The sequence below is a fragment of the Leuciscus leuciscus genome (genome assembly GCF_965113295.1).
Source record: "Leuciscus leuciscus genome assembly, chromosome: 23".
NCBI lineage: Eukaryota > Metazoa > Chordata > Actinopteri > Cypriniformes > Leuciscidae > Leuciscus > Leuciscus leuciscus.
This window is the reverse complement of record NC_138747.1, coordinates 361,573-389,555: the sequence shown is the minus strand read 5'-3', so window position 1 is coordinate 389,555 and position 27,983 is coordinate 361,573. Positions and strand designations below refer to the sequence as shown.

The 27,983-nt window shown below is 41.3% G+C and overlaps 1 protein-coding gene and 2 long non-coding RNA genes across 8 annotated transcripts; 2 read left to right on the top strand and 1 right to left on the bottom strand.

Moving 5' to 3' along the window:
* The first annotated feature begins 108 nt into the window (after positions 1-108).
* On the top strand, positions 109-27,983 carry LOC309487978 (uncharacterized protein). Of its 2 annotated transcripts, XM_082155994.1 has the most exons (6): positions 109-392; positions 9,632-9,691; positions 9,789-9,871; positions 15,974-16,141; positions 27,165-27,391; positions 27,595-27,983. In XM_082155994.1, the coding sequence occupies exons 1-6, from the start codon at positions 326-328 to the stop codon at positions 27,713-27,715; spliced, it is 726 nt and encodes a 241-aa protein (XP_082012120.1). In that variant the 5' UTR covers positions 109-325; the 3' UTR covers positions 27,716-27,983. The 2 variants fall into 2 exon arrangements, with proteins under 2 accessions (XP_082012120.1, XP_082012121.1); XM_082155995.1 differs by lacking the exon at positions 9,632-9,691.
* Positions 744-1,501, top strand: LOC309488034. The gene is made up of 2 exons (XR_014201981.1): positions 744-863; positions 905-1,501. It is a non-coding gene; the product is annotated as an uncharacterized lncRNA (long non-coding RNA).
* Positions 1,196-8,180, bottom strand: LOC309488025. 5 transcript variants are annotated; one of them, XR_014201966.1, is made up of 6 exons: positions 7,308-8,180; positions 6,892-6,928; positions 6,640-6,710; positions 5,987-6,365; positions 2,759-2,869; positions 1,196-2,198 (listed from the first exon to the last, which is right to left on the bottom strand). It is a non-coding gene; the product is annotated as an uncharacterized lncRNA (long non-coding RNA). The 5 variants fall into 5 exon arrangements; XR_014201967.1 differs by having other exon boundaries at positions 5,987-6,063; positions 6,310-6,365; positions 6,892-7,681; XR_014201968.1 differs by having other exon boundaries at positions 5,987-6,068; positions 6,310-6,365; positions 6,892-7,680.

Genomic DNA, 27,983 nt, shown 5'->3' with positions numbered 1-27,983 from the left:
ACAACACTGACTTCCAGCCAATCAGAATCAAGCCTCTCCACAGTATTGAGCCAATCAGCGCGCGGGAATCGGAAGCCCCGCCCACGTGGTAAATGCAGTGCGCGGGCTTTGGTGAATGAATGAGAGCTGAGCGCGCGCACGCCATAACTTTACTCTGTTGTTTTTCCACGTTTATTGATTAATTTCACGAATGTTATTTAGTAGTTTTCATTTCCTTGGTTTCCTCAGTAGTTTATGGCGCGATACTGAAGGCTATTTTAGCTTCGCACTGAAAAACTGAGAGATTATCGGGCGATTCGTGCAGGAAGAGAAGAAAGAGTTTAAAATGGCAGATGAAGCTGATCAGAGATCAGTGTTAGTGGAGATCCCAGAACCACAGGCCAAAGTCACAGGTGAGAACATCATCATCATCATAATCATCATCATAAAAATATGACCCAGTCAGAGACAGTATACAGTGAGTCCAGCTGTTACTGTAATCTCTCATATCACACATGATTGATGATTAGTTTTCATATCAGGATGTTTGATGTCTGCTATATACAGTCATGGATTTTAATACACTTTTGTAAGATGCAAAAACAATAGAAGATTCTGGAGTTCATATAAATGTTCCTCAGATATTTCTTCAGCTCGAGTCACTCTTTATGAGTCTTTGTTCTCCTAAAATCCTCATCCAGTCTTTACAAACAACAACAATGTGGAGAATATGAAGCTTCTGCCTTTATGTCCTTCAAGAGGATCCCAGCTAACAATTTTACGTTCTGGGAACGTTCTGGGAACGTTAGTTTTTGGTTCCCAGAACGTTCCCGGAACGTTCCCAAGAACGTTCCCTATTGGTTAGCCAGGAAAGTTTTCTTTACGTTAATAGAACGTTCCCTATAGGTTAGGGGAACGTTCCCAGAACGTTCCCGGAAGGTTCTCGGAACGTTCCCGGTAGGTTCTCGGAACGTTCCCGGAAGGTTCTCGGAACGTTCCCGGAAGGTTCTCGGAACGTTCCCGGAAGGTTCTCCTAACGTCTACACATCCTGATATGCCTGTACACAAATTATAGGTCTACAAACAACATAATCTACATTGTTTATTGTTCAAACACTTAAAAATCCTATGATTATTACAATAAATTGAATTTACAGAAACTATCATTAATAAGTAAATCAATCAGTTTGTATTAAATAAATAAATCAGCACACAATCCATGTTTTTGTTGATTCATTGTTTAATTATCAACCTAAAATAAGTCATCAAAAACAGCGTTAGCAAAATGTATTCAGGAACAGTAATTTACATTTAATATTTCAAACATGAAAATATTTCAATAAATAAAACTGCACAAACATTTTAATTAAATCTTTTTGCAAACTGTAGCCTATAACTTAGAACAAAATTGAAAAAGTCTTCATTTATATACAATATACATGAATGTGCCAATCTTCACTCCGCTCAAAACATTTAAACTCCCAAAACCATCTGCAAATTTAACAAGAAAATAAAAAGACAACGCGTTACATGTACACACAATCCCATGCCAAAATTCAAGCCCTGTAATGGCATTAATATTCATCCGGAGCAAATGAAAAGAGTGAGGTGGGATTGTGTGTCACAAGCTGTAGGAGATATGAGAGCACGAGCACTGCTGGTATCGTGTATTTATTCAGATATTTCAGCATCAATGTGTATAGAAAAATTTATATATTTGAAAACACTACATTGCATTTATTTATATTGCACTATTTATTATTTCAGACTACAAATCAAAAAAGGAATGTTTTATATAGGGGTAAGGATACCCATTAAGCCTATGTACCCTTTAAGCCCACTTTCGACTCTGAAGTCAAATAAAAAACAGAGAAAATAATATTCAAGTCTAGTGAACTCTGACCTGCGAATTCGCTCTACATATAACGTATAAGTCTCACCTCCAATGAAGAATTTGAAAACCTGTAACTGCTGTGTTGTTTATGAGAGAGAAAGAGAAAAAAAGTTTGAAACTACTATCAATTTTTTTTTTTTTATCTGTGACTTTACACCTACAAATTCCACTGTCACAGGTGCTCAGTTTTGCTATAATGATGCCCTCACAGAACATGGTAATAATCAGCCATCCATGCAAAAGCAAAGGTCGGTGTAGTTTACAGGAACATCTGTCCAGGCCAACATCTGATGCCTTGATGCCTTCCGCTGGGATCCCAGAAAACCTGAAATAAAATAAAAAAATATTACAGTTCAAAATCTATCATACATACATCTCATCTGGTATCACAAATTATCATTCCAAGTTCACTTTAAGATATGCTCAATATTAGGGCTGCACAATATTGAAAAATTTAGAGTTTATTTAGAGATATCAGCCGTATGGTTTAGTGCATGCGCGGCTCCAGGTTTGTATCTCGTAAATTACCCCACTAATAATGCCCAGAATGGTACCAAACTTCTACAATAGTACAAATAGGTTCTGTACTCATTAAACCAGGCATTGGAAAGTTTGTAAGTACATCAGGAGTTTATTTAAATAACACTTGCCTGATGGCGAATGCTACTGCTGACGCGAATGTTGATGTCACTTTATGAGTACAGAACCCATTTGTACTTCTGTACTACTCATTTTCCCCGACATAGAGCAGATCGGCACACAACAAAAACTGCTGTTCGGATGTTCCCTTTTCTGATATTTTAGCATTCGTGACATTTTAATTAAAACAGAAATAAGAATTTTAGTGTAATAAGCGAAAATTAACAGTAAACCGAGATCACCTACCGCTGCAGATGTGTACAGAAGTGAAAAGCGGAAATGCTTAGACCTCTTTCCGGTTCGACCGCTGGGCGCTCCGCATAACCCCTATTGGGGGGATTTTGTAGAGGAGTGAACCTGCATAGAAAATTACAATAGATAACAAGCATAGATAAAGGGGTGGTGGTGGCGCAATGGATAAGACACATGCCTTTGGTGTGAGAGACCCGGGTTCGAATCCACTGTGAGACACCAATGTGTCCCTGAGCAAGACACTTAACCCCTAGTTGCTCCAGAGGCGTGCGACCTCTGACATATATAGCAATTGTAAGTCGCTTCGGATAAAAGCGTCAGCTAAATGAATAAATGTAAATGTAAATGTAAATACAATAGAAGAAAAACACAGTTGAAATAAGCAGTGCATTATGTTTTTCAGTTAAATCTGAAAACATCAGGTACAGAAACTGAATTATCAAAATGTAAAATAAGTCTTCACTGTAAAAATAAAATAACTATAAATTAATTAAATGTATCTTTGCTAAAGCTACAAGTCATTTTCTCTTTTGATGTTTGATCACCACTGGCGACACAAACAGCTGCGGGTACGTTAGGCCAGTGGTTTTCAAACTGTGGGTCGCGACCCACTTGTGGGTCACACAGTGAGAAAAGGTGGGTCGCACAAAGGCACTTAGCTGCAGCTAAATTTACGTTACGATGAGTGAAACAAAACCAGTCCGATTAATGACCAAACGACTATGAGTTTTAGCGCCCGCCAAAGTGTTATTTGATCGGTGAGTAATGTAGATGAACTGCTGCGCTTGTGACAGAGTCACAGTGCATGTTTAACTGAAAGAACGAGCAGAGAGAGACTCGGTCGCGCGCGCTCGCTCTCTCTCTCTCTTCGGAGCCAGGCGAAAGTGTAAAAAATACTTCACCGTCTCCAAACTAAGCTCTGTCTTGCTCTCTCTCCCTCGCACATATTAATCAAAATAAATCGACACGGTGGTAAAAGGTCGGAAGACCAAAGTTTCATGTGGAGCATTCGGAGATTTTTTTTTTTCTTCCTCAATTACCGCTGGGTGTGAATTGTGCTAAATAAGTTGTTGCCTTATATTCTCTGAAAAGCGTCCCAGACATTCAGCTGACATAAAACAACACTTAGTTAAACGAAAAAAACTATCCAGTGATGAAATGTTTTCTGTGTTGACACAAATCTTGGATGTCTATGTCCTAACTGCTGGGATAATCACACAACGCGCATGACACGTCCAATTCGCAAACTAATGACTCCTTTGAACGATTCATTTTAATGAATGGACAACTGATCTTTCCAACAGTGAACTCAGGAGACGTTTGAATCAGTAACACTTTACAATAAAGTTCTATTGATTACATAAATTACATAAAAAGTACAGTTTGCTTACTCAAGCTTAAGCTTTAAAACATGGGTCACCAAACTAAGGCCCGCGGGCCGACTCAGGCCCGCCACCCCCTTTTGACTGGCCCCCAAGCCCCTCTGCCCCCCACTACTTTAACCGGCCCTATGAGGCAATCCCCAAAAGTCGTCATGGCCTATTATATAAATATAAATAAAACTTGCGTGCAAATTAATGAATGCAATGCGGAACTACTGTTAGATACGCGGGTTCTTTAGGGACACCTAATCTGTAGGTCCGCCTTAGCTCTGAAGCTCTGAAGCAGGCTGCGAATGCGATGTAAAGATTGCAATGCTTGAATATGTTGAGAGAGAGGTGTGGGTGCGATCGAAAAGTCGCAAAGTGTTTACTTATATTTGTGTGTGTGTGTGAGTGAGGCGCGGGTGTGATCGAACAGTAGAAACATAAAAACATACTCCGTCATTTCGTTTTTACAGGACATCATTCAAACTGCAAAGTGTTTAAGTTACTGTGAATTAAAATTTTAAAGAAAACAAATATATTATTCTGAAATGTAGCAAATTAATTTTCAATTCATTCAGGTACAATTACCAAACATATCTCAAGGTCTTTTTATTAATTTAATTAATAAACTAATTATATAAAACTACTGTCAGTGCACTACAAATAAACTGGTTCTATGCCTTTACTTTATTAATAAAACTTATTTAAAAAAATACAAGGCTTAAGTAATTTATTTTCCTTTGGTGGGACAGCCTGAGACATGCACAAGCCTTCTGCAGTTCTGTTTTGCTTTTCCCTCCATTGTACCGAACTCGTACCGAACCGTGATGACTGAACCGAGGTATGAACCGAACCGTGACTTCTGTGTACCGTTCCACCCCTAATAGAGAGTGCAGAGTTTTCAAAGAATAGTGGACCAATGATTATTTTTAAAGTGAAGAATAACTTTAATTAAAACAAAGTGTGAAGACTCGATTACTACTTTTGCAAACCACTAGTAAAGATAAACAAATATGTGCCAGGAATCAAGTGTTGATATAGTAGTGGGGATGGCTGTGCCAGGCTAGTAATCTCTACTACACAATGAGGCCTGCTGGTGGTCATTTTGGTCTGGGTCATACAATTCTATGTTATATAGCTGACCCGGCCCCCCCATCACAGTCAGGAACGATAATGTGGCCCCCAGAGAAAAAAGTTTGGTGACCCCTGCTTTAAAATAAATAAAACCCCTTGTTTTTTTGTTTTTTTTAAAGCATATGACTACATTTTTCCACACAGTGCTATCAAGAATCGATAAGAGAATCGTTAAAGAATCGGATCGATAATCAGAATCGTCAGTGGCATTATTATTATTGATAAAATCGTATCATTTCCCATCCCTATGTGAAGACGGTAAAATTATAATCAAACATTAAAGAACACATATGTTTTTAAAAGTTTTTTTAAGAGTTAAAAGTTTATAATATTTTGCTAACATGAAGGCTTGTCACTGTCAGTCTTTTTACATCAGTGCAAAACTAGGGAATGCAGATTAAGACCATCAGCATGCATTGATTAATCCCATGGCATGTAGCAAAAAAAAAGAAAAATGTGCAACCAAATCATGCTGGTGCGACCAACTGAGAAAGTTGGTAGCACCAGTGCAAGTGGGTCTTGAGATTGATTATACTTGTCTAGGTGGGTCCTAGAACGAAAAAGTTTGGGAACCCCTGCGTTAGGCTACTGTCCCTTTAAGACGAATGCGCAGACCTAATATAAATGACACGCATCTGTTTTCTTTCTGTTTAAAACACACAAGACTGTTTACGAGGAAACTCGCCAAGATGGGCATTTTGACAAGATGGGCTAAACTTACCTTCTTCATCTACTGACTATGGATGGCATCAAGGTCTTGTCCTGAAGAATCACAGGGCCAAACAATAGGGATTATATCTCATCTGGTAACAAGAGCAAAGCCATAACTTTAAGAACTCTAATGATATATTTACCCCCTGATATTGCATTGGGGATATCAATTCAAACATTTTTAAAGGCTAAGAGTATGAGCCACAGCTGCCCAAGATATCTGTGAAAAATAACTGCCTAAAGTTGTCGACCCCCTGAACCACATTCAGCATTTAAAAGTACAAAGAATTTCAGTATTGATCAATAAAAAAAAACATACAAATACATAAATACCTTTGAGTTGGACAGTATGGTGTCAGTCTCATTGGCCAACATAATTCAAAACAGACCTAAAGAAATAAAATAAAATATACTAATGATCAGGATATCATGTTATCATAATAGTTAAATGAATTATTATTATAACTATGACCATTATAATACTGTATTAGTCACCTATTATTTAGCTGATTATTTAGCCTACAGGTTTCTCAAGGACAATCTCACTGAAAAACCCTGGGGTTAATGATTTTAAAATGTGAGACTTATTTCAAAAGCATAAATCTTACAGACCCCAAACCTTTGAACAGTAGTGCACTGTATGTTTGAGGTGGTTTTGCTTACTAGTCATATGGTTCATAGCCATGGAGATTGTCTTGGACAGGGGGTACAGCAGGCCATCACAGCATGATGATCTAGGAACATAACAAGCTATTTGTCACAGAGCCAACAATATTACATGGGATTGGTTTAATAAAAGGAACCAAGCTAGAACAGAGGTGAAATGCAGAAAAGATAAATATATAAAAATCTTAAGATAATATATTGTGAAATAAATGCATATGGAATTATTATCATGATTAAACAATAACTCACCCCTTGTTGTAGAGGATTTTTTTTCTCTCTCGCTATTCTGAAATCACATTTTAGCAATATTGGTAAGTGACGTCACTGATTAAGTTAACAATACAGTGCATTCTTTTAGGTTAAATAAATTAGCTTACTTCCAATCACCCATTGACAAATTACCAGCAAAACTATAAAAAAACTGTTATCTACACTAAATATGTGTTTAAAAACCCAAACTTTCATAAATAAGACCTTAACTTAACGTAACTTAGGCCTAACGTTCTCTTCTGAAACCGGTTAGCTTAGATGCTAACGGACTTTTTCAAAGACACAAAACCATTTCTTTAAAGTAAATATTCAACAGAAGCGTGTCAATTACACGTAAGAAATGTGTCAGGGACGTTTGTGTGTATTATTTGTGAGATTTTGTTGACTAAACTTACCTGAAAGCAGTGAAACCAACAGCGACAGACGGGAGTTTTGTTGTTTGTCAGTTGTTGATGACGTTTCTGGTTTCCATCTGCCCTTGCGCAGCTCACGTGCGCGCTCCAGTGTTTGATTCCGCGCATGCGCATTAAAACACTTCAAAGTCACGCAGCATTTAAATAAACATATAGAATTAAAATGTATAACATAATTTAAAATATCATTAATAAAAAGTTATTGCGAATAGATCTGAACGTTGTTGGTTATCTTATAACCTTAGGGGACCGTACTGACGACGTTGTCAGTTGGTAATCTGCCTGTTAAGTGATATTAAAATAATAACCTGCAGAGAACGTTCCCAGAACGTTCTCTTTAGGTTATACAAATAAAACCTGAAAATAATTAACTAAAAAAGACTGCCTACCAATGAGCAAAGTTATTGATTACTTAGGCATTATCTACTGCCTGATAATGGTCATTTAATTAAGCATTTGATAAATGGTGTTAAAGCACAAAACATTGCAAACCATTCAATTGGTTTAAGAAATTAAATTAAATTAAAATTAAAATTAAATTAAACCTAAAAATAACCTACAGGGAACGTTCTGGGAACGTTCCCTTAAAGTTATAAAACTTGGTTGGACGTCACCACGACAGACCGGTACATCGGCCGCATTACTGCAGAAGCTGCACCGATCCGTCTGTCAATCTCCCGTTCCATCTTTCCCTCACTCGCGAACAAGACCCCAAGATACTTAAACTCCTCCACTTGAGGCAGGAACTGAACCAACCTGAAGTGGGCAAACCACCCTTTTCCGACTGAGGACCATGGTCTCGGATTTGGAGGTTATAAAAAGTTATAAAAATAGAACTTAAAAATAACCTGCAGGGAACGTTCTGGGAACGTTCTCTTAAAGTTATGCAGATAGAACCTAAAAATAACCTACAGGGAACGTTCTCTTTAGGTTATAAAATTAAACCTAAAAATAACCTACAGGGAACGTTCTGGGAACGTTCCCTTAAAGTTATAAAAATAGATCCTAAAAATAACCTACAGGGAATGTTCCCAGAACGTTCCCTGTAGGTTATTTTTAGGTTTAAATTTATAACCTAAAGAGAACGTTCTGGGAACGTTCCCTTAAAGTTATAAAAATAGATCCTAAAAATAACCTACAGGGAATGTTCCCAGAACGTTCTCTTTAGGTTATAAATTTAAACCTAAAAATAACCTACAGGGAACGTTCCCAGAACGTTCTTGTTTGGTTCCCAAAAAAATAACCAAATGGGAACCAAACGGGAACGTTAGGGGAACGTTCTGTGTTTGCTGGGATGATGATGATGAAGAGGATGATGAAGATGATGATGATGAAGGTCTTTCATGTTCAGCTTTAGTGGTTTAAATCATGAGAACAGTTTAGAAAAAAACCTATCTATATTTAATGAATTAATTAATAAATGCTTTTGATTTAAAATAAATTAATGCTTTAAATAATAATATAATAAATAATTTGATTTAAATATATAAAATGTTGATTTAATTAATAAATAAAAGATAATACCTCTAACAGCAAAGTACTATAGTTAGTACAAAAAACTTAATTTAATGTAACAAAAATCTAATAATATTTTATACATATTTCTAATATAAATATTTTTATACTATAAATTGGGTGTTTGTACATGAAAATATAAGCTGTGTGTTATTTGTCTGTTATGTGACTCTCTGTGGTCATTAAAATCCCACGGCATTCCCCGTAAAGAGTAGAGGTGTAACCCAGTGTCCCGGCCCTTCCCAGTCAGAGCCTCATAATAATCCCATCACTGAACTGGCTCTATCACTCTCTCTCCTCTCCACCTGTAGCTGGTGTGTGTGTGTGTGTGTGTGTGTGTGTGTGTGTGTGTGTGTGTGTGTGTGTGTCTGCGTGCGTGTGTGTGTGTGTGTGTGTGTGTGTGTATGTGTGTGTGTGTGTGTATGTGTGTGTGTGTGTGTGTGTGTGTGTGTGTGTGTGTGTGTGTGTGTATGTGTGTGTGTGTGTGTGTGTGTGTGTGTGTGTGTGTATGTGTGTGTGTGTGTGTGTGTGTGTGTGTGTGTGTATGTGTGTGTGTGTGTGTGTGTGTGTGTGTGGCTGCCATCGCATCATCCCAGTGGATGCTCACACTGGTGTTGTTGAGGAGAGTTCCCTGATATGATTGTAAAGCGCTTTGGGTGTACAGTAGTAGATATGAAAGCGCTATATAAATGCCTCATTCTATTATATTCTGTTTGGGTCCCTGTTGATCATATGTGGATGTAAAACATGTAAAACCGGTTGAACTGATGCAGAATCTCCTGATCCCGCAGAACGCCTGAGAAGATCCTACATGGATATCCTGTGTTCCCGTCTGACTGTCACACACACCTGTGAGTTAGTGTGTGTGTGTGTGTGTGTGTGTGTGTGTGTGTGTGTGTGTGTGTGTGTGTGTGTGTGTGTGGTGACACTCTTCCCTCTCTCTCACAGGTTCCCGGCGGCTCCGGAGTGAAGAGCGTCACGCGTGTAACGAGTCCAAACATCTGATGGACACGCTTCTGCTCGCCGAACAGGTGACACACACACTACACACAACACGCTACACACTACACGCTACACTCAACACACTACACGCTACACACAACACGCTACACACAACACGCTACACACAACACGCTACACGCTACACTCAACACGCTACACACAACACGCTACACTCAACACGCTACACTCAACACGCTACACACTACACGTTACACTCAACACGCTACACACTACACGTTACACTCAACACGCTACACACAACACGCTACACACAACACGCTACACACAACACGCTACACTCAACACGCTACACTAAACACGTTACACTCAACACGCTACACACAACACGCTACACACTACACGCAACACGCTACACACAACACACTACACGCTACACTCAACACGCTACACACAACACGCTACACACAACACGCTACACTCAACACGCTACACACTACACGTTACACTCAACACGCTACACACAACACGCTACACACAACACGCTACACATAACACGCTACACTCAACACGCTACACTCAACACACTACACGCTACACTCAACACGCTACACTCAACACGCTACACACAACACGCTACACTCAACACGCTACACTCAACACACTACACGCTACACTCAACACGCTACACACAACACGCTACACACAACACGCTACACACTACACACTACACACAACACGCTACACACAACACGCTACACACAACACGCTACACACAACACACTACACTCAACACGCTACACTCAACACGCTACACACTACACACAACACGCTACACACAACACGCTACACACTACACGCTACACTCAACACGCTACACACAACACGCTACACTCAACACGCTACACACTACACGTTACACTCAACATGCTACACACAACACGCTACACACAACACGCTACACTCAACACGCTACACTCAACACACTACACGCTACACTCAACACGCTACACTCAACACGCTACACACAACACGCTACACTCAACACGCTACACTCAACACGCTACACACTACACAACACGCTACACACTACACACAACACGCTACACTACAACACGCTACACACTACACACAACACGCTACACTCAACACACTACAACACGCTACACACAACACACTACACTCAACATGCTACACACAACACAGTACACACAGCACGCTACACTCAACACACTACAACACACAACACGCTACACTCAACACACTACAACACGCTACACACAACACGCTACACTCAACATGCTACACACAACATGCTACACTCAACAATCAACACACTACAACACGCTACACTCAACATGCTACACACAACACGCTACACACTACACACAACACGCTACACTCAACACACTACAACACACAACACACTACACACTAGTGTTGCACGGTGTACCGATACTTCAAAAGTATCGCGATACTCGGAAATTAAAAACGTCACGATACCTACATTTATCAGTATCGATACTTAAAATAAATAAAAAACTACGCCCTATGGACGTCTGTGTTCTTTTCCTGACGCACGCAGCAAAGAACCTGCCGCTGTCAGTGTCATGTGACAAAACACTACAGCGAGATGGCTGCATATGTGCGAGCACAAGTGGTCCACGACTCGTAGAAAAAGATGACGCGAGGAGTGACATATGGAAGTACGTTGCCTACCATGCTCTGTTGCACGGTGCACCGATACTTCAAAAGTAAATCGGAAATTAAAAACGTCACGATTCCTTAATTTATTAGTATCGATACTTCTAAGAATGACCGCGTTCCAGATTTGTAAGGCCGGCGACACACTGGCTGCGTGTCGTGTCCGTTATTTCGGCTCCCATGTTAACTGCCTGCGTGACACACGCGTCTGGGCGCAGCTCGAGACGCGCGGAAAACGCGTGTATGCTAGAAATAGAACCGACGCCTATTTTCCACGCGACGCGCAAGCGCGGTTGGAATCGTTTCCAGGCAAAATAGAATAGGAAAAGATGTTTCTATGTCATTTTGACACGAATACATATTAATAAATGACATTTTGATGTTTGAAAGTTTTGACATAAATACAATATAAATGTAATTAAAAAAAATATTATCGATTTTCAAATATTGCACCTCTCAATACAGAACGAATTATTCTGTAGCCTATTTTGCCGTCAACACTGCCGACGTTGCAGTTGTTTAATATACATTGTTTAATATAATCGCTGTTCATATTTTTATTCAAAGTTCAGAATCAAGATAAAGCTCTTATGTTTCTTATGATAAATGAGATAATGTTGCTAAATTTATATATTTTTTTACCTTGAATGTCATTGCTCTAATTTATTTTTTATATTTTGATATTTCATATTTTGTTCAAATGTTTAATATATTTGCTGTTCATATGTTCATTTATTAGTGTGTTATATGATTAGAATGTTGTCCCGGTTTTAAAATAAAGCACAGCAATGATATTTGAGAGTGTTTCTCCCTTTTCAGGAAAAGTATCGAAAAAGTATCGAAATCGCAATACTTGACTTGGTATCGGTATCGAAACAATAATTTTGGTATCGTGACAACACTACTACGCACAACACGCTACACTCAACACACTAAAACACGCTACACACTACACACAACACGCTACACTCAACACACTACAACACACTACACACAACACGCTACACTCAACACACTACAACACACAACACACTACACACAACACGCTACACTCAACACACTACAACACGCTACACACTACACACAACACGCTACACTCAACACACTACAACACACTACACACAACACGCTACACTCAACACACTACAACACGCTATACTCAACACACTACAACATGCTACACACCACACACAACACACAACACGCTACACTCAACACACTACAACACACAACACACTACACTCAACACACTAAAACACGCTACACACTACACACAACACGCTACACTCAACACACTACAACACGCTACACACTACACACAACACGCTACACTCAACACACTACAACACACTACACACAACACGCTACACTCAACACACTACAACACGCTACACACTACACACAACACGCTACACTCAACACACTACAACACACTACACACAACACGCTACACTCAACACACTACAACACGCTACACACAACACGCTACACTCAACACACTACAACATGCTACACACCACACACAACACACAACACGCTACACTCAACACACTACAACACACAACACACTACACTCAACACACTACAACACGCTACACACTACACACAACACGCTACACTCAACACACTACAACACACTACACACAACACGCTACACTCAACACACTACAACACGCTACACACAACACGCTACACTCAACACACTACAACATGCTACACACCACACACAACACACAACACGCTACACTCAACACACTACAACACACAACACACTACACACAACACACAACACGCTACACTCAACACACTACAACACACAACACACTACACACAACACGCTACACTCAACACACTACAACACGCTACACACTACACACAACACACAACACGCTACACTCAACACACTACAACACGCTACACACTACACACAACACGCTACACTCAACACACTACAACACACAACACACTACACACAACACGCTACACTCAACACACTACAACACGCTACACACTACACACAACACGCTACACTCAACACACTACAACACGCTACACACCAGTGATGCGCGGGTCAATGTATAAACAACCCGGACCCGACCGACGTTTTCAACTAACCCGCCCGCAACTCGGACCGCAAAAAAAAAGAAAGAAAATATTGTACCCGACCCGCTTCCTGACCCGCATTTTTTAAAAGTAGGCTAGTAAATGCATAGCAAGAAATACACATGACAAAGCCAGAACTTTGGTCATTATCTTTCATTATTTCGGCAACTTTTCTCTTTCTGTTTGTGTATTTGCGGAGCTTCCACTCCCCAGTCTTCACCTTTTCTCTTGCCGCCTCCATCTCTACCTGCAGATGAGCTCGTGCGTCATCTTCGCGCCAGTTATTCAGCCAATAAAGTGTAGGCCTATGTATTTCATAGAAAATTGCATGTGAGCGGAGTGGAGCGGGAGCAAGCGGGCGGATCTTGGACAGAACGCAGAGCGGCATTTTTAAAAGGATGGAGCGTCGCCCTATTTCCCGCTCCAATTTCGCTCCGCGCACACCAAGATTCTGAAGCATGCTCAGTCAAGCCTGACTCAGTCTACTGTTGATGACTGCAAGATGGATTCTATTTTCAGTCAAAACTCGGCTCAATACTGGAGTTCAAAAAGTAGGCTACTTCAAAAAGGAAAATAAGAAGTCATACAGGTGTAAAACTAACTATTATGTGGTAGAAGAAAACGACATCGTTTCAGTCAGTAGGCCTAAAGATTAATTTTGGAATCTAAAAAGACACATCTCTCGAAAACATGCAGTGTGATATGTGAACACGCTGGGAAGAAAGCAAAAGGTTAGCAAATTGAATACGGTAACTTAAAGTGTAGCCTAAATTAAATACAGCGTAAAATGCAAACAATTGATACAAGCCAATTTAAATTTTAATCCTGCGCGCTGCGCACAAGTTCAGTTATAAGAATGTTGTCCTAATAGTTAATTTAGCCTAGGCCTACTTTTAAAACGTTTATGTATATTTATTTTATATTTTTGTTTATATAAATTTTATTTATATTATTAGGCCCATTTATTCGTTTTATTTTACAGCAGTTTGTGTGTACAATGGATATAAGCCCATTTAAATTTTAATCGTGCGCGTTGCACAAAAGTTAACTTATCAAAATTCTGGCCTAATAGTAAATTTACTTTTAAAATTTTTATGTAGGCTATATTTTTGTTTATATAATTGTTATTCATATTATTAGGCCCATTTATTCGTTTAATTTTACAGGACTTTGTGTAGGCTATATTCCTTCTTACATAGGCCTAATTTGTCATTTGAAATAAAACATTTCTATTTGAAAAATGTTGTTGTTGCTCATTAGTTCTTTAGGAGGTAAGGCTGTGGTCTAAGCTACAGTGATATAGGCTACATGTAGATTTTTTTTCCCCTTTTTGGAGCGAGCGGGGGGCGATTTGAGTGGAGCGCGGATCAAACTGCGTTGAGCGCTGATCGAGCGATAATGAGCGGAGCGGCCTGATGTAGCTTTGAGCGGGGGAGCGGAGGGGTGGACAGTTCCGTGAGCGATGAGCGAAGATTCTCACCGCTCCACTCCGCTTATGCTCTCTATACTACTATATAAATTACAAAGGTTTAATTAGCATCTTTATTTCAAACGACCCGACCGACCGCGACCCGAATATCATTAAAAATATTTTTGGATGACTCGTAACCGCGGGTAACCGCGGGTGACCGCAGGCACCCGCTCATTTCGGATCAACCCGCGCATCACTGCTACACACTACACACAACACGCTACACTCAACACACTACAACACTCTTCTCGCGGTGGATCTGACACCTGTGAGGTCAAAGGTCGCGGCACTCACGCTCGTGCACGGTGTTGCTAATAAACTAGATGTAATTTAAGTTCTGTTGCTTTTATATGAAAATAAATATAATGAACAAGACACCCAAAGTTCTTGTTATTTAATTCCATTCCAGATACATGTTTATCAGTCATTTTTACTTTAATACAGACATATGTGTTTTTGTTGTTATTGTTTTTTATAAAAGTCAAGTCAAGTCAAGTTTATTTGTATTGCGCTTTTCACAATACAGATTGTATCAAAGCAGCTTCACAGTATTAAATTAAAATAATACAACAAAGTTTGTTTCAAGAGGAATTTTATTGATTGATAAAATTAAATTAAATATCCCCAAAATATCCCCAACTGAGCAAGCCAAAGGCAACAGTGACATTGCATAACCCACAGAGATCACACTGCCAGAGAGGGGATATTCACACATAACATATACACATAAAACATGAGATCAGAGTTTTAAAATCAAACATTTTAAAAGAGAACAATACATCACAGTGGTTTAAACCAATGAGCATCAAGCTGTGTCGTCAGCCAGTCGTTTCCCATCATGCTTTTGATCAGAGTCTCAGTTTGATGATGTTTAAGAGTCTCCTCATGCTCTCAGTCTGTTCAGATGGCATCGGGCTTGCTGACCTCTGACCTCTCGCTGTTACTGCACGACCTGCACCAGAAGAAGACCAGCGTCTACAGATCAATCCCATATTCCCGCCTCGGATCCAACCGGGACGCCCACTGCTACAGGAAAGCTCAACCACACCTCATGGCATTCTGGGTAATAAAGCTCAGTTCATCTGTCATCTGAGTCACATGATCATACTGAAGATTCTCACTGGCTACGCTTACATGCACAACTTTTGTTTCAATCGGACTGAATTATCCGACTGATGAATCCAAACGTAGTGTTTACATGAACGCTGAACATGTGATCGGGTTGATGTGCGCGTTTACACTGGTTCTTTATTTGAGCAGACTTAATATTTATGCATTTCTGGTCATAATTTGGAGATAATGATCATATGAGCCGTTGTGCCGCTGCTTATATTGATCACACAGTAAAAATGCCCAAACCACACTATACCACACTTTATTCAACAGGAGAACAGCTCGTTCAGCGCGTCATTACGCTATTTCTACGTCATTACGCTATTTCTACATCATTACGCTATTTCTACGTCATTGCGCTATTTCTACGTCATTACGCTATTTCTACGTCATTGCGCTATTTCTACGTCATTGCGCTATTTCTACGTCATTACGCTATTTCTACGTCATTACGCTATTTCTACGTCATTGCGCTATTTCTACGTCATTATGCTATTTCTACATCATTACGCTATTTCTACGTCATTGCGCTATTTCTACGTCATTACGCTATTTCTACGTCATTACGCTATTTCTACATCATTACGCTATTTCTACGTCATTATCATTACGCAATTTCTACGTCATTACGCTATTTCTACGTCATTGCGCTATTTCTACGTCATTACGCTATTTCTACGTCATTATCATTACGCAATTTCTACGTCATTACGCTATTTCTACATCATTACGCTATTTCTACGTCATTACGCTATTTCTACGTCATTGCGCTATTTCTACATCATTGCGCTATTTCTACGCCATTACGCTATTTCTACATCATTACGCTATTTCTACGTCATTGCGCTATTTCTACGTCATTACGCTATTTCTTCGTCATTACGCTATTTCTACATCATTACGCTATTTCTACGTCATTACGCTATTTCTACGTCATTATCATTACGCAATTTCTACGTCATTACGCTATTTCTACGTCATTGCGCTATTTCTACATCATTACGCTATTTCTACATCATTACGCTATTTCTACGTCATTACGCTATTTCTACGTCATTACGCAATTTCTACGTCATTGCGCTATTTCTACATCATTACGATATTTCTACGTCATTACGCTATTTCTACGTCATTACGCTATTTCTACGTCATTACGCTATTTCTACGTCATTACGCTATTTCTACATCATTGCGCTATTTCTACGTCATTACGCTATTTCTACGTCATTGCGCTATTTCTACGTCATTACGCTATTTCTACGTCATTACGCTATTTCTACGTCATTACGCTGTAACAACAATGGCATCTGCTTTTCGCATTAAGTGGATCATGTGATGGCAAAACACATCGTCTTTGTCCTGGCTGGTTAATAATTGCCCCACGAGGACCAATTTACCAGCGCCCATGTGACTCGTATCCCCCGAGGGACCTTTGAGTCACATAAGGAAACCCTGTTTTCTTAGGATCCCCTCTAAAACCCCCATTTCAGCATGGACTCCCTGTGACTTTTACAGTCTCATGACACACACACACATACACACACACACACACACACACATCCGTTGTGTGTAACTTAACATTCTTTTAAATGTGTGTAACTCAGACTTGTATCTGAATTTCCTGTATGTATGTGTGATTAATGTTGTTTTGATCATATAGTTATGATCTTCGAGTGTTTGGATCTGAAATGTATTTTTGAAGAATGTTCTCCCAGTAGAATCGCATCCCGTAACCCGAGCTCATTGGCAGGTCATAAAATTTGACCACAGAGCTATCCAGCCCTATGCATGAGATAACAGGGTCGCAACATTCCAACACACACACACACACACAAACACACTCTGGACTGTGAAACAGAAACCCCCTACAGAAAAGGACTTTTACCCATAAAGTCACTCTTAAAGGTACTAAATATATAAATTTGTGTGTTAAGAGGTGTGTGTAAACCATAGGAAAGCATATGTCCTATTTGTAACATTAATAGAACCACTATTGCCTATACAAATGCATAATAATGTATCTTTGCATGGCTACAATGCCTAGATTCTATTTTTGATATCTCTGTAATCCTCTCCAGCTAACGGAGTTGAATTCCGATAGCAGAATTCAGTGATGCGCATTGTTTTATAAGTTCATATGTCTGGAGAAAATCCTCTCCAGTTAAAGTCAATCATGACTCATTCGAGTGGGCGTGTCTAACCGGACAAAGGAATCTTCCCGCTCGAAAAATCTCGACAGCTGATTCGTCCTACACGAAGGAGGGGACGGCACCTGGGACACTGATAAAAGTCCAAAACCTTCTCTCTTCTCTCTCTTATCGCTTCCAACTCAACTTCCGCTCTTCGGACCTTCTTCTCCCCGGCGCAGCGCTCCTCCAAGGAACATCTGAAGGAGGCCCTGGCCTTCTCCATCGAACGAACCCATGTTCGAGTCGTAACAGCCGGTCTTTGCAACTAAGATTTCCAGCCTCTCCCATCCCGGGAGACGAATCTGAACTTTCTCGGTAACGTTAAATTCAAGTGAGCCTTTACATCGTTTTGCGAAACGACCCAGAAGACAAAGCTAGACGCCAACCAGCCGGACACGCGCACGCGCGCGTCCCCTTTTCAGCATCATACTGAAAGAGTACCACATCTCGCAAGTATCTTTCTCTCTAACAGTTGATTCCTGGTGTTTAGCTTGTAGGTCTGTGATTTAAGTTACCCTCTATCTTCCCTCTATATCTTTCTTTCTTTCATTTCATTTTCATTCTGATCACGTCATGTTTGTTTAAATGTTTGTTTGTTTTATCGTTTGCATTTTACGTACGTTTATATTTGTAGCTTATAATCTCTAGCGTGTGCCATTTTATTAATAAACCCATTTATACTTTTAACTGTCTCTGTGTTTGAAAACCCACTTTTTATAAAGTCAATGAAACAAAAGATCTATAAAGCTACAGGCTCTATATTATAAAACTACTTTGAGTAGTTTTAATTTATAAACCCAAAGAGGTTTTGTCTTCGTGGCCAGAAGATAAACTTTCTTGGAGTTTTGTAAACAGGAATACTTCTTCTTAACTGTAATGATCAGACAGTACAGAACGAGGCATTTCCTATAATTGATAAAGTAAATGCATATGCGATTTATGAATTATGACCATGAGTTATAAAAATTAATATTGCCAAAATTCCCTATATTCTTGAGCTAATTCGCATTAACCCAAAGGCATTTACGTTACAGTTTTTTGGTGGAGACATTTCGAGCAGTTTCAAACTTCATTTTTGTGGGCAAATTCAGTTTCAGTTGAATGTGTATTATTGGTATTAATAATTGTAGGCTATACGCGCGTTTTGAATTGTGAGATAAGTCGCTAAGGCGAACTCACCCAGCTGATGGCAGGCACAACAGCCAGCTCAGCTCTGCTAAAACTGCAGTTCATGACATTACATCTGTCTCTGTAAAGACGAAGCAAAACTCTTTGCAGTTGATACATGTAACATGATTTAAACCGACTAAATGAAGACGAAGGATCTCTTTTAGGACGAAGACGTAAATCTGATAGTTTTTCAGTCGTAATAGGCCTTATGATATACAATACGTTAACGATAAGCTCCTGGTCAGAAATTGGCCTCGCGATCCAATTTCGTAAACCTACGCAAAAATCATAAAAGTGCTATTTTGATTAATGCTTATGGGAGATGAGCAGATGATAAGTCCTGCTCACAGCTGTTTTGATGCCTGTTGTGCTCACAGCTTAAGTAAATAGATGTTCAATGCCTGTTTGCTCACAGTTTCTAGTGATTAAAACAAGAAGTTTTAATACCTGTTTTTATGTAAACCGTTTTATATCTAATGTGTAATTGGAGACCAGTTTTATGAATTAAGAAAAGATGATAATCCCTGTTCTTATTCTAAAACCGTCTCAATGTGTAATGCATAATGTGTAATCCCTGTAGTCACATGTTGTAAAACTCGCTCATTTGCCGCATGCAACAGAGCGCAAAAAAAAACTCGTGATTCCACAGATAAAAAAAAATCTGCTGTCTTAACTGCTGAATCACGTCACCGACACTAGAGGGCAGCCTCTAGAGGTGTGGCAGTGCTCAAATTACGCGCCCCCCACCGACGTCATCCTGCGTGAGCGTCGCCTCCCACTGACGTCAGCCTGCGCGAGCGCAACTACGCCATCTCGTGGCGTTCTAAGATAATACCTGCTTTCAATTTCTTTTTCTCTCTGCATTCATTTTCTCTCTCAAATACTTAACTGCATTCAAGCTTAGCTTATGCTGATATTATTTGGAGTTAGACAATTCTCTTTTCTGTTTTGATTGTCACACCTTAAGTGAAGTTCGAAAAAAAACGTTTTGAATTAAAGCTTAGATTTGAGTCACTCAGTTCATTGATAGTCCACCTAGAAAGAAGCACGCCACCGTGTGGCCACCTTGGGTCGACGTATCAATATCTGTTTCACCCCCAGTCTGCATTGAAGTGTCTCAACATTGCTACCCTTCTCGTTTGATTATTTTATAATCAATACTAATAACTTAAGTGTTATTGTAAGGATTATAGGAAGTCATTCTGATTTTTCAGTTTAATTATTGTATAATTAGTACTGATACTCCACTGTTATCATTCAAATTTTCTTTTCTTCTTTATTAGTATTGGGACCTCTCCTTGCATGCTTATTTGAATTTTTATTTAAACTAGTTTGAATTTTAATTTAAATTGTGTTCACTAACAACCAGGTGGACCACGGAGAAGGAATACGCCCCTTTCCCTTGTGGCACAAACCCACTGCAGGGCCTATCCCTCTGCCTGCGTCCCAAGCCTGTGTTGTTTATTTGAATTTTATTTCATTGATAATTTTTTTTTTCTCTCTTTCCCCAGCCTTTTCAAAGGGGGGGTAGGTTATTCCGATAATTAACCATCGGTTATCATAATTCCTTTGCATTGTATCATTATTTTTGTAAAGCCTTTGCCTCTGACCCCTGCATACATATTTACTCAATTTGATGAAAACAGAAAGCCTTAATTCACTTTAAGTCTAACCTCTTAATCCCTTATTGTGTATCTATTGGCAGGACTCAGTCAGTGCACTGTGGTAATCCAAAAGTCATCCCTGGTGGTTTCCGGTGGGCGGGGATCATCTGTCCGGCGTTACTGACACTGCGCTCTGTCTGGTGTTGGGACCGTCGGAGAGTCTGACCGCGCCCGCTGGTTTCCACCTGGATGACCTCTATTCACCCCAGGTAAACTAAAATTTGATAGAACCCATCCACTTATTAGGAACCACAGAATACTAGCTATTCCTTCGGGTGTATTTTAAGTGCTTGGACTCACCTTTCTCTCTCTAAGACACACCTTCTTTCGAGGTCCTGTCCCGATAACCCACGCATCTCCTGGCCCGATCAGGAACTCTCGCAGTGTTAATAAGGCTTAGGCCTCTTTATTTTATTTTATTTTATTTGATCTTATTTGATTTATTTTCCTTAAATAACGCTCCCCGTGTTATTGTTTGTGACATTTCATTGCAGACCAATTCACTTCCTTGTGTTGTGTTTCCCTCTGATCTTCCCTACCTTCAACCTTGTCTCTTTCTCCACTCTGTTGTGATTTGTTTCTTTCATTTCACTTAGACACAGAACCTAAGAGAGACCCCAGGAAAGCTGAATAATAGAGTGACGATCAAAGCGGGCGTCGCTAAAACGACCCCCAGGCTACCGCCTGTCCAAATTTCTATTGTGGGTTTCATCCATACCCACGAAATTGGCTCAGCTAACTGTCGGCATCAGTTAGCCACGAAATTCTCATAAACGGCATAGTCCGTATGAGTATAGCTCATTAACCCTAAAACAAACTTGCATTGTGTCTCTTTTTGTGTGTGCTGTGCTTCTCTCACCACAGTAAGCAGAGATGTCGAGCTAACCCAGTCCCACAGTACCTGGACCAGTTTGAGACCTACGATCCAACCCAGAAGTACGACCACGAGCAGCTGGCCAAAATCTTCGGAAAACTCGCACGCAACCTCGTCACCAAGGCCCGGGCCAGCGAAAGGCTCAGCCTCGACATGGAACAGAAGGCAGCCGCACTACAGCTCCAGGCCACAGAAGCCCGGAAGGACCGAGCCCACACACAGAGTCGGCTAGACCAGCTAATCTTCCTGACCGAGGAAGAGGACGAGACGGACACAACGCTACAACAGGAAGTTGAAAGACTTCAAAAAGCCCTGGACGATCTTCATCGGCACACAGATCAAAGACAGCAGTCGGAGGAAAACACCCGGAAGGAACTCAACGAAAGGCTCCAACGGGCTGAAGCTCTCCTTGAGAGAGCAGAGACTAAAATCCATCAGCTCATTCAGCAGAGACACGATCTCGAAGACGAACTAGACATGGTTCGCAGAGAACTGAGACATGCTTACAGTTTCAACCGCGACCGGGAAGGGGAAGAACATCTCACACCATTTCCCCCTTCCAGCGAGTCTGCGCCTTTCAGCCACACACCCAGAGCTGAAAAGGGGGGCGAAAGCCCACTGCACAACACCACGCCTGTCAGCCAAACACCAAGAGCTGTAAAGGGTCAGAATCCTCTCCAGACGGATTGGGCCCCCAGCAACAGCTCTCGTCCAACAAGCCTTGACAAGCTGGCCAGAAACATTCCTATGTTTGCCGGAGACTGCAGTGTTCATGCGTACCTTCAAGACATTGACTTTCACCTGCAAACTGTCGCCAACGCGACAGCTTGGGACAAATTGTACCTGGTAAGAATCACCTCAAGCAGAGATGTGCGTAGTTTTCTGGATCGCCAACCAGAGCCTGTCAAAGCAGATTACAAGCAACTGCGACAAGCTTTGATCCGTGAATTCTCTGACCCAGAATCAGACCAAGGGTTTATCACGGCATTTGACGTCAAACAGGCCCGACTTGAACACCCACACTCCTACTATGGCCGACTCCGACAAACGTTCTTCGGAGCAACCAACACACCAGATATGGAAGAAGATATAACCTTTAGAACTTTGTTTCTGCGGAACCTGCATAGCACCGTGAGTAAACATCTCGGCGTGCTCGTCTGCCCACGAACCATGTCTACTCGAGAACTCAGAGACTTAGCCCACAAGGCTTACACCAAGCAAAGGGCCATGGATGAAAAGACGGTAAAGACACACACAATTCACTCCGTCTCTGAGCACCGCTCAGAACCAGACAGCAGGTGGCGGCACGACTGTGACGGTGCCCGTCCAAAGCATCGGACCGACCGCTCAGAAAGATTCTGGAACCAGCATCACCCGCCGTCCAGAACTCCTAGCCCAGACCGTCGAACCTGTAACCACTCTCCCCAGAACACTGGTGAGCCCGAGTCTTCTTACATCACAGATGAAGACAGTGCAGCCACGTCTGACACAGACACAGAAAACGAACACTGACACCTACTGCTTCAAGGTCCTGACTGACCTGCAGTTGAGTAACCAGACCAATGTCTGCGCCACATACATACCACCATCACGATTGCAGTGACCACACAGCACGAACGAACTTTACCAACTACACTGCACGCCTCAGAGCCGCTAAACGCTACCTCCGCTGTGTACAAAGAAAGTCATGCGGGCCTCTGATGAACAGACTTTTCCTATGCCACCACTTACCCCTCCACCACCCTCGCAGGCCATCTGAGCTCACTGACGACCAGTGCCTCAGACAGCTGTCTGCCACCACGAACATGTTGCGTTCACAAGACTTCAATACGCATTGTGCACCTGTTGCCATCACAGCGCCACAGCTCGTAAAGCCACAAAGCACAAGGGGGGGGCCAGGCGTAACAATGACGCCACATGTGCCAAAAAGCCATGCATGGGACATCAAAGCATGTGGCATACCAACCTCAGCGAACCAAAAAGGACGACCCTCGCTGACATTTTTCCTCCCTTTCTCTCTCTCTCTCCCTTTTGCCTCTAACAGGATGCTGTGGTGGTTCGCGAGAAAGCAGCCACGATCGGACATCACCTCACCAGGTCCGGCATCGCATGGAGAGAGCAGCCCCGGTCCTGACTACCAAGGCAGGATTCTCACTCATAAAGTGTACGTTCGACTCAATCCCAGCAACGTCGAAAGAGCACACTACCTCAAACAGCAAGCATAGTCACAGTAAGACAGCCTGTGGCCGACATTCAGACTGAACTTTCACAGCTAACAGAGCAACTCACAACACTGAGTACAGACATTGCTCCCATCACAGCCCTCCAAGCATGGGCAACCGCCCAGCCTGAATACCTCACCTGTGTCCGTACCTGGACCCCAGATGACACTGTGCGGTGCACCTCCACGGTCACTGACCATGCCCCGACACTCGTCTTGGCTTTCATCCTGTACCAGACTCAACGAGACGTGAGCATCCACAGCCAAGCTCACAAAGCCGTGTCTGGCAATTTCCTACGAACCCTGGAAAAGGAAGGGGTCCCACACCATCGACCACCTCAACTTCATTTGAGCTGAGTCATCAGCCTAGCAACCACCTGCTCTTTCACCATCATAATCCACCGGCCATTCATTGTGCCTATTTGTTGTTAAGTCCATCCCGGACTTCATCTAACAAAAAGGGGGAATATGTAACAACAATGGCATCTGCTTTTCGCATTAAGTGGATCATGTGATGGCAAAACACATCGTCTTTGTCCTGGCTGGTTAATAATTGCCCCACGAGGACCAATTTACCAGCGCCCATGTGACTCGTATCCCCCGAGGGACCTTTGAGTCACATAAGGAAACCCTGTTTTCTTAGAATCCCCTCTAAAACCCCCATTTCAGCATGGACTCCCTGTGACTTTTACAGTCTCATGACACACACACACATACACACACACACACACACACACACATCCGTTGTGTGTAACTTAACATTCTTTTAAATGTGTGTAACTCAGACTTGTATCTGAATTTCCTGTATGTATGTGTGATTAATGTTGTTTTGATCATATAGTTATGATCTTCGAGTGTTTGGATCTGAAATGTATTTTTGAAGAATGTTCTCCCAGTAGAATCGCATCCCGTAACCCGAGCTCATTGGCAGGTCATAAAATTTGACCACAGAGCTATCCAGCCCTATGCATGAGATAACAGGGTCGCAACATTCCAACACACACACACACACACACAAACACACTCTGGACTGTGAAACAGAAACCCCCTACAGAAAAGGACTTTTACCCATAAAGTCACTCTTAAAGGTACTAAATATATAAATTTGTGTGTTAAGAGGTGTGTGTAAACCATAGGAAAGCATATGTCCTATTTGTAACATTAATAGAACCACTATTGCCTATACAAATGCATAATAATGTATCTTTGCATGGCTACAATGCCTAGATTCTATTTTTGATATCTCTGTAATCCTCTCCAGCTAACGGAGTTGAATTCCGATAGCAGAATTCAGTGATGCGCATTGTTTTATAAGTTCATATGTCTGGAGAAAATCCTCTCCAGTTAAAGTCAATCATGACTCATTCGAGTGGGCGTGACTAACCGGACAAAGGAATCTTCCCGCTCGAAAAATCTCGACAGCTGATTCGTCCTACACGAAGGAGGGGACGGCACCTGGGACACTGATAAAAGTCCAAAACCTTCTCTCTTCTCTCTCTTATCGCTTCCAACTCAACTTCCGCTCTTCGGACCTTCTTCTCCCCGGCGCAGCGCTCCTCCAAGGAACATCTGAAGGAGGCCCTGGCCTTCTCCATCGAACGAACCCATGTTCGAGTCGTAACAGCCGGTCTTTGCAACTAAGATTTCCAGCCTCTCCCATCCCGGGAGACGAATCTGAACTTTCTCGGTAACGTTAAATTCAAGTGAGCCTTTACATCGTTTTGCGAAACGACCCAGAAGACAAAGCTAGACGCCAACCAGCCGGACACGCGCACGCGCGCGTCCCCTTTTCAGCATCATACTGAAAGAGTACCACATCTCGCAAGTATCTTTCTCTCTAACAGTTGATTCCTGGTGTTTAGCTTGTAGGTCTGTGATTTAAGTTACCCTCTATCTTCCCTCTATATCTTTCTTTCTTTCATTTCATTTTCATTCTGATCACGTCATGTTTGTTTAAATGTTTGTTTGTTTTATCGTTTGCATTTTACGTACGTTTATATTTGTAGCTTATAATCTCTAGCGTGTGCCATTTTATTAATAAACCCATTTATACTTTTAACTGTCTCTGTGTTTGAAAACCCACTTTTTATAAAGTCAATGAAACAAAAGATCTATAAAGCTACAGGCTCTATATTATAAAACTACTTTGAGTAGTTTTAATTTATAAACCCAAAGAGGTTTTGTCTTCGTGGCCAGAAGATAAACTTTCTTGGAGTTTTGTAAACAGGAATACTTCTTCTTAACTGTAATGATCAGACAGTACAGAACGAGGCATTTCCTATAATTGATAAAGTAAATGCATATGCGATTTATGAATTATGACCATGAGTTATAAAAATTAATATTGCCAAAATTCCCTATATTCTTGAGCTAATTCGCATTAACCCAAAGGCATTTACGTTACAACGCTATTTCTACGTCATTACGCTATTTCTACGTCATTACGCTATTTCTACGTCATTACGCTATTTCTACGTCATTACGCAATTTCTACGTCATTACGCTATTTCTACGTCATTGCGCTATTTCTACATCATTACGCTATTTCTACATCATTACGCTATTTCTACATCATTACGCATCATTTTGATTATATGATATATGTGTTTCTGTCTGTTTCTGTATGATACATATAGTTTGACTAGAGTTGAAGTAGAAAGATGTTTCATTTATTGTCATGCATTTGGTGATGCTTTTAAATGAGGTTTATTTGGTATCGTATCAGTTCATGCATTTCCTGGGAATCGAACCCGTGATTTGGTGTTGCTGTATTTAATCTTTATCTGAGAGTCCGAATCAGTCGTTCACTCGATCAGAATCAGTGTGTTACGGTTCCTGTGTTCCTCTGTTCTCAGCGCGCGTGTGAGGAAGGAGGTCGTGTGTTCGAGCATAGCGGCGAGTGGCAGAAGCTCCTGGAGTTCGTTCAGGCCGCGAGTCGTTTATCCGGCGAGCTTCCGCTGTGGGAGACGAGCGAACACAACTCGCTACGACAGCGATGCTACAACACGCTAGCAGCCTTTTGTACGACAGCGCTGAAGAAACACACACCCAACGCTAGCAGAGCCAGAGGACTACTGCGCAGGTCACACACACACACACTCACACACTCACACACACACACACACACACACACACACACACACACACACACACACACACACACACACACACACATATACTCAGTCACACACACACATACTCAGTCACACACACACATACACACACATATACACACTCTCTCACACACACACAAACGCTCTGATCGCTCTTGTGTTTATGTTGTAGGTTCAGAGCGGCTCCAGCGTCGAGGTATGGGATTGGCTCGTGTTTAAAGGAGCTCGAGAAGATCCTGCAGGAACATCAGAAGATCACACTGTCACACACACAGATCCACCCGAGCATCTGAACGCTGGTCATGTGACCCGAGCATCTGAACGCTGGTCACGTGACCCGAGCATCTGAACGCTGGTCATGTGACCCGTCCATCAGGCCACGCCCCCCTCATAGGACCCACAATGCCTTGCAGTGGCCAGAGTGTGACAGAACGATGACTTGAACTCTTGTGTGTGTTTGTACTGAATTCTGCAGTTGTAAATATGTGTGTTTGTCTCGTCTCTCAGTGCTGCACTTTTAAATGTCCTGATCGTAATAAAGTCCATTTGTTCTCTATTAAA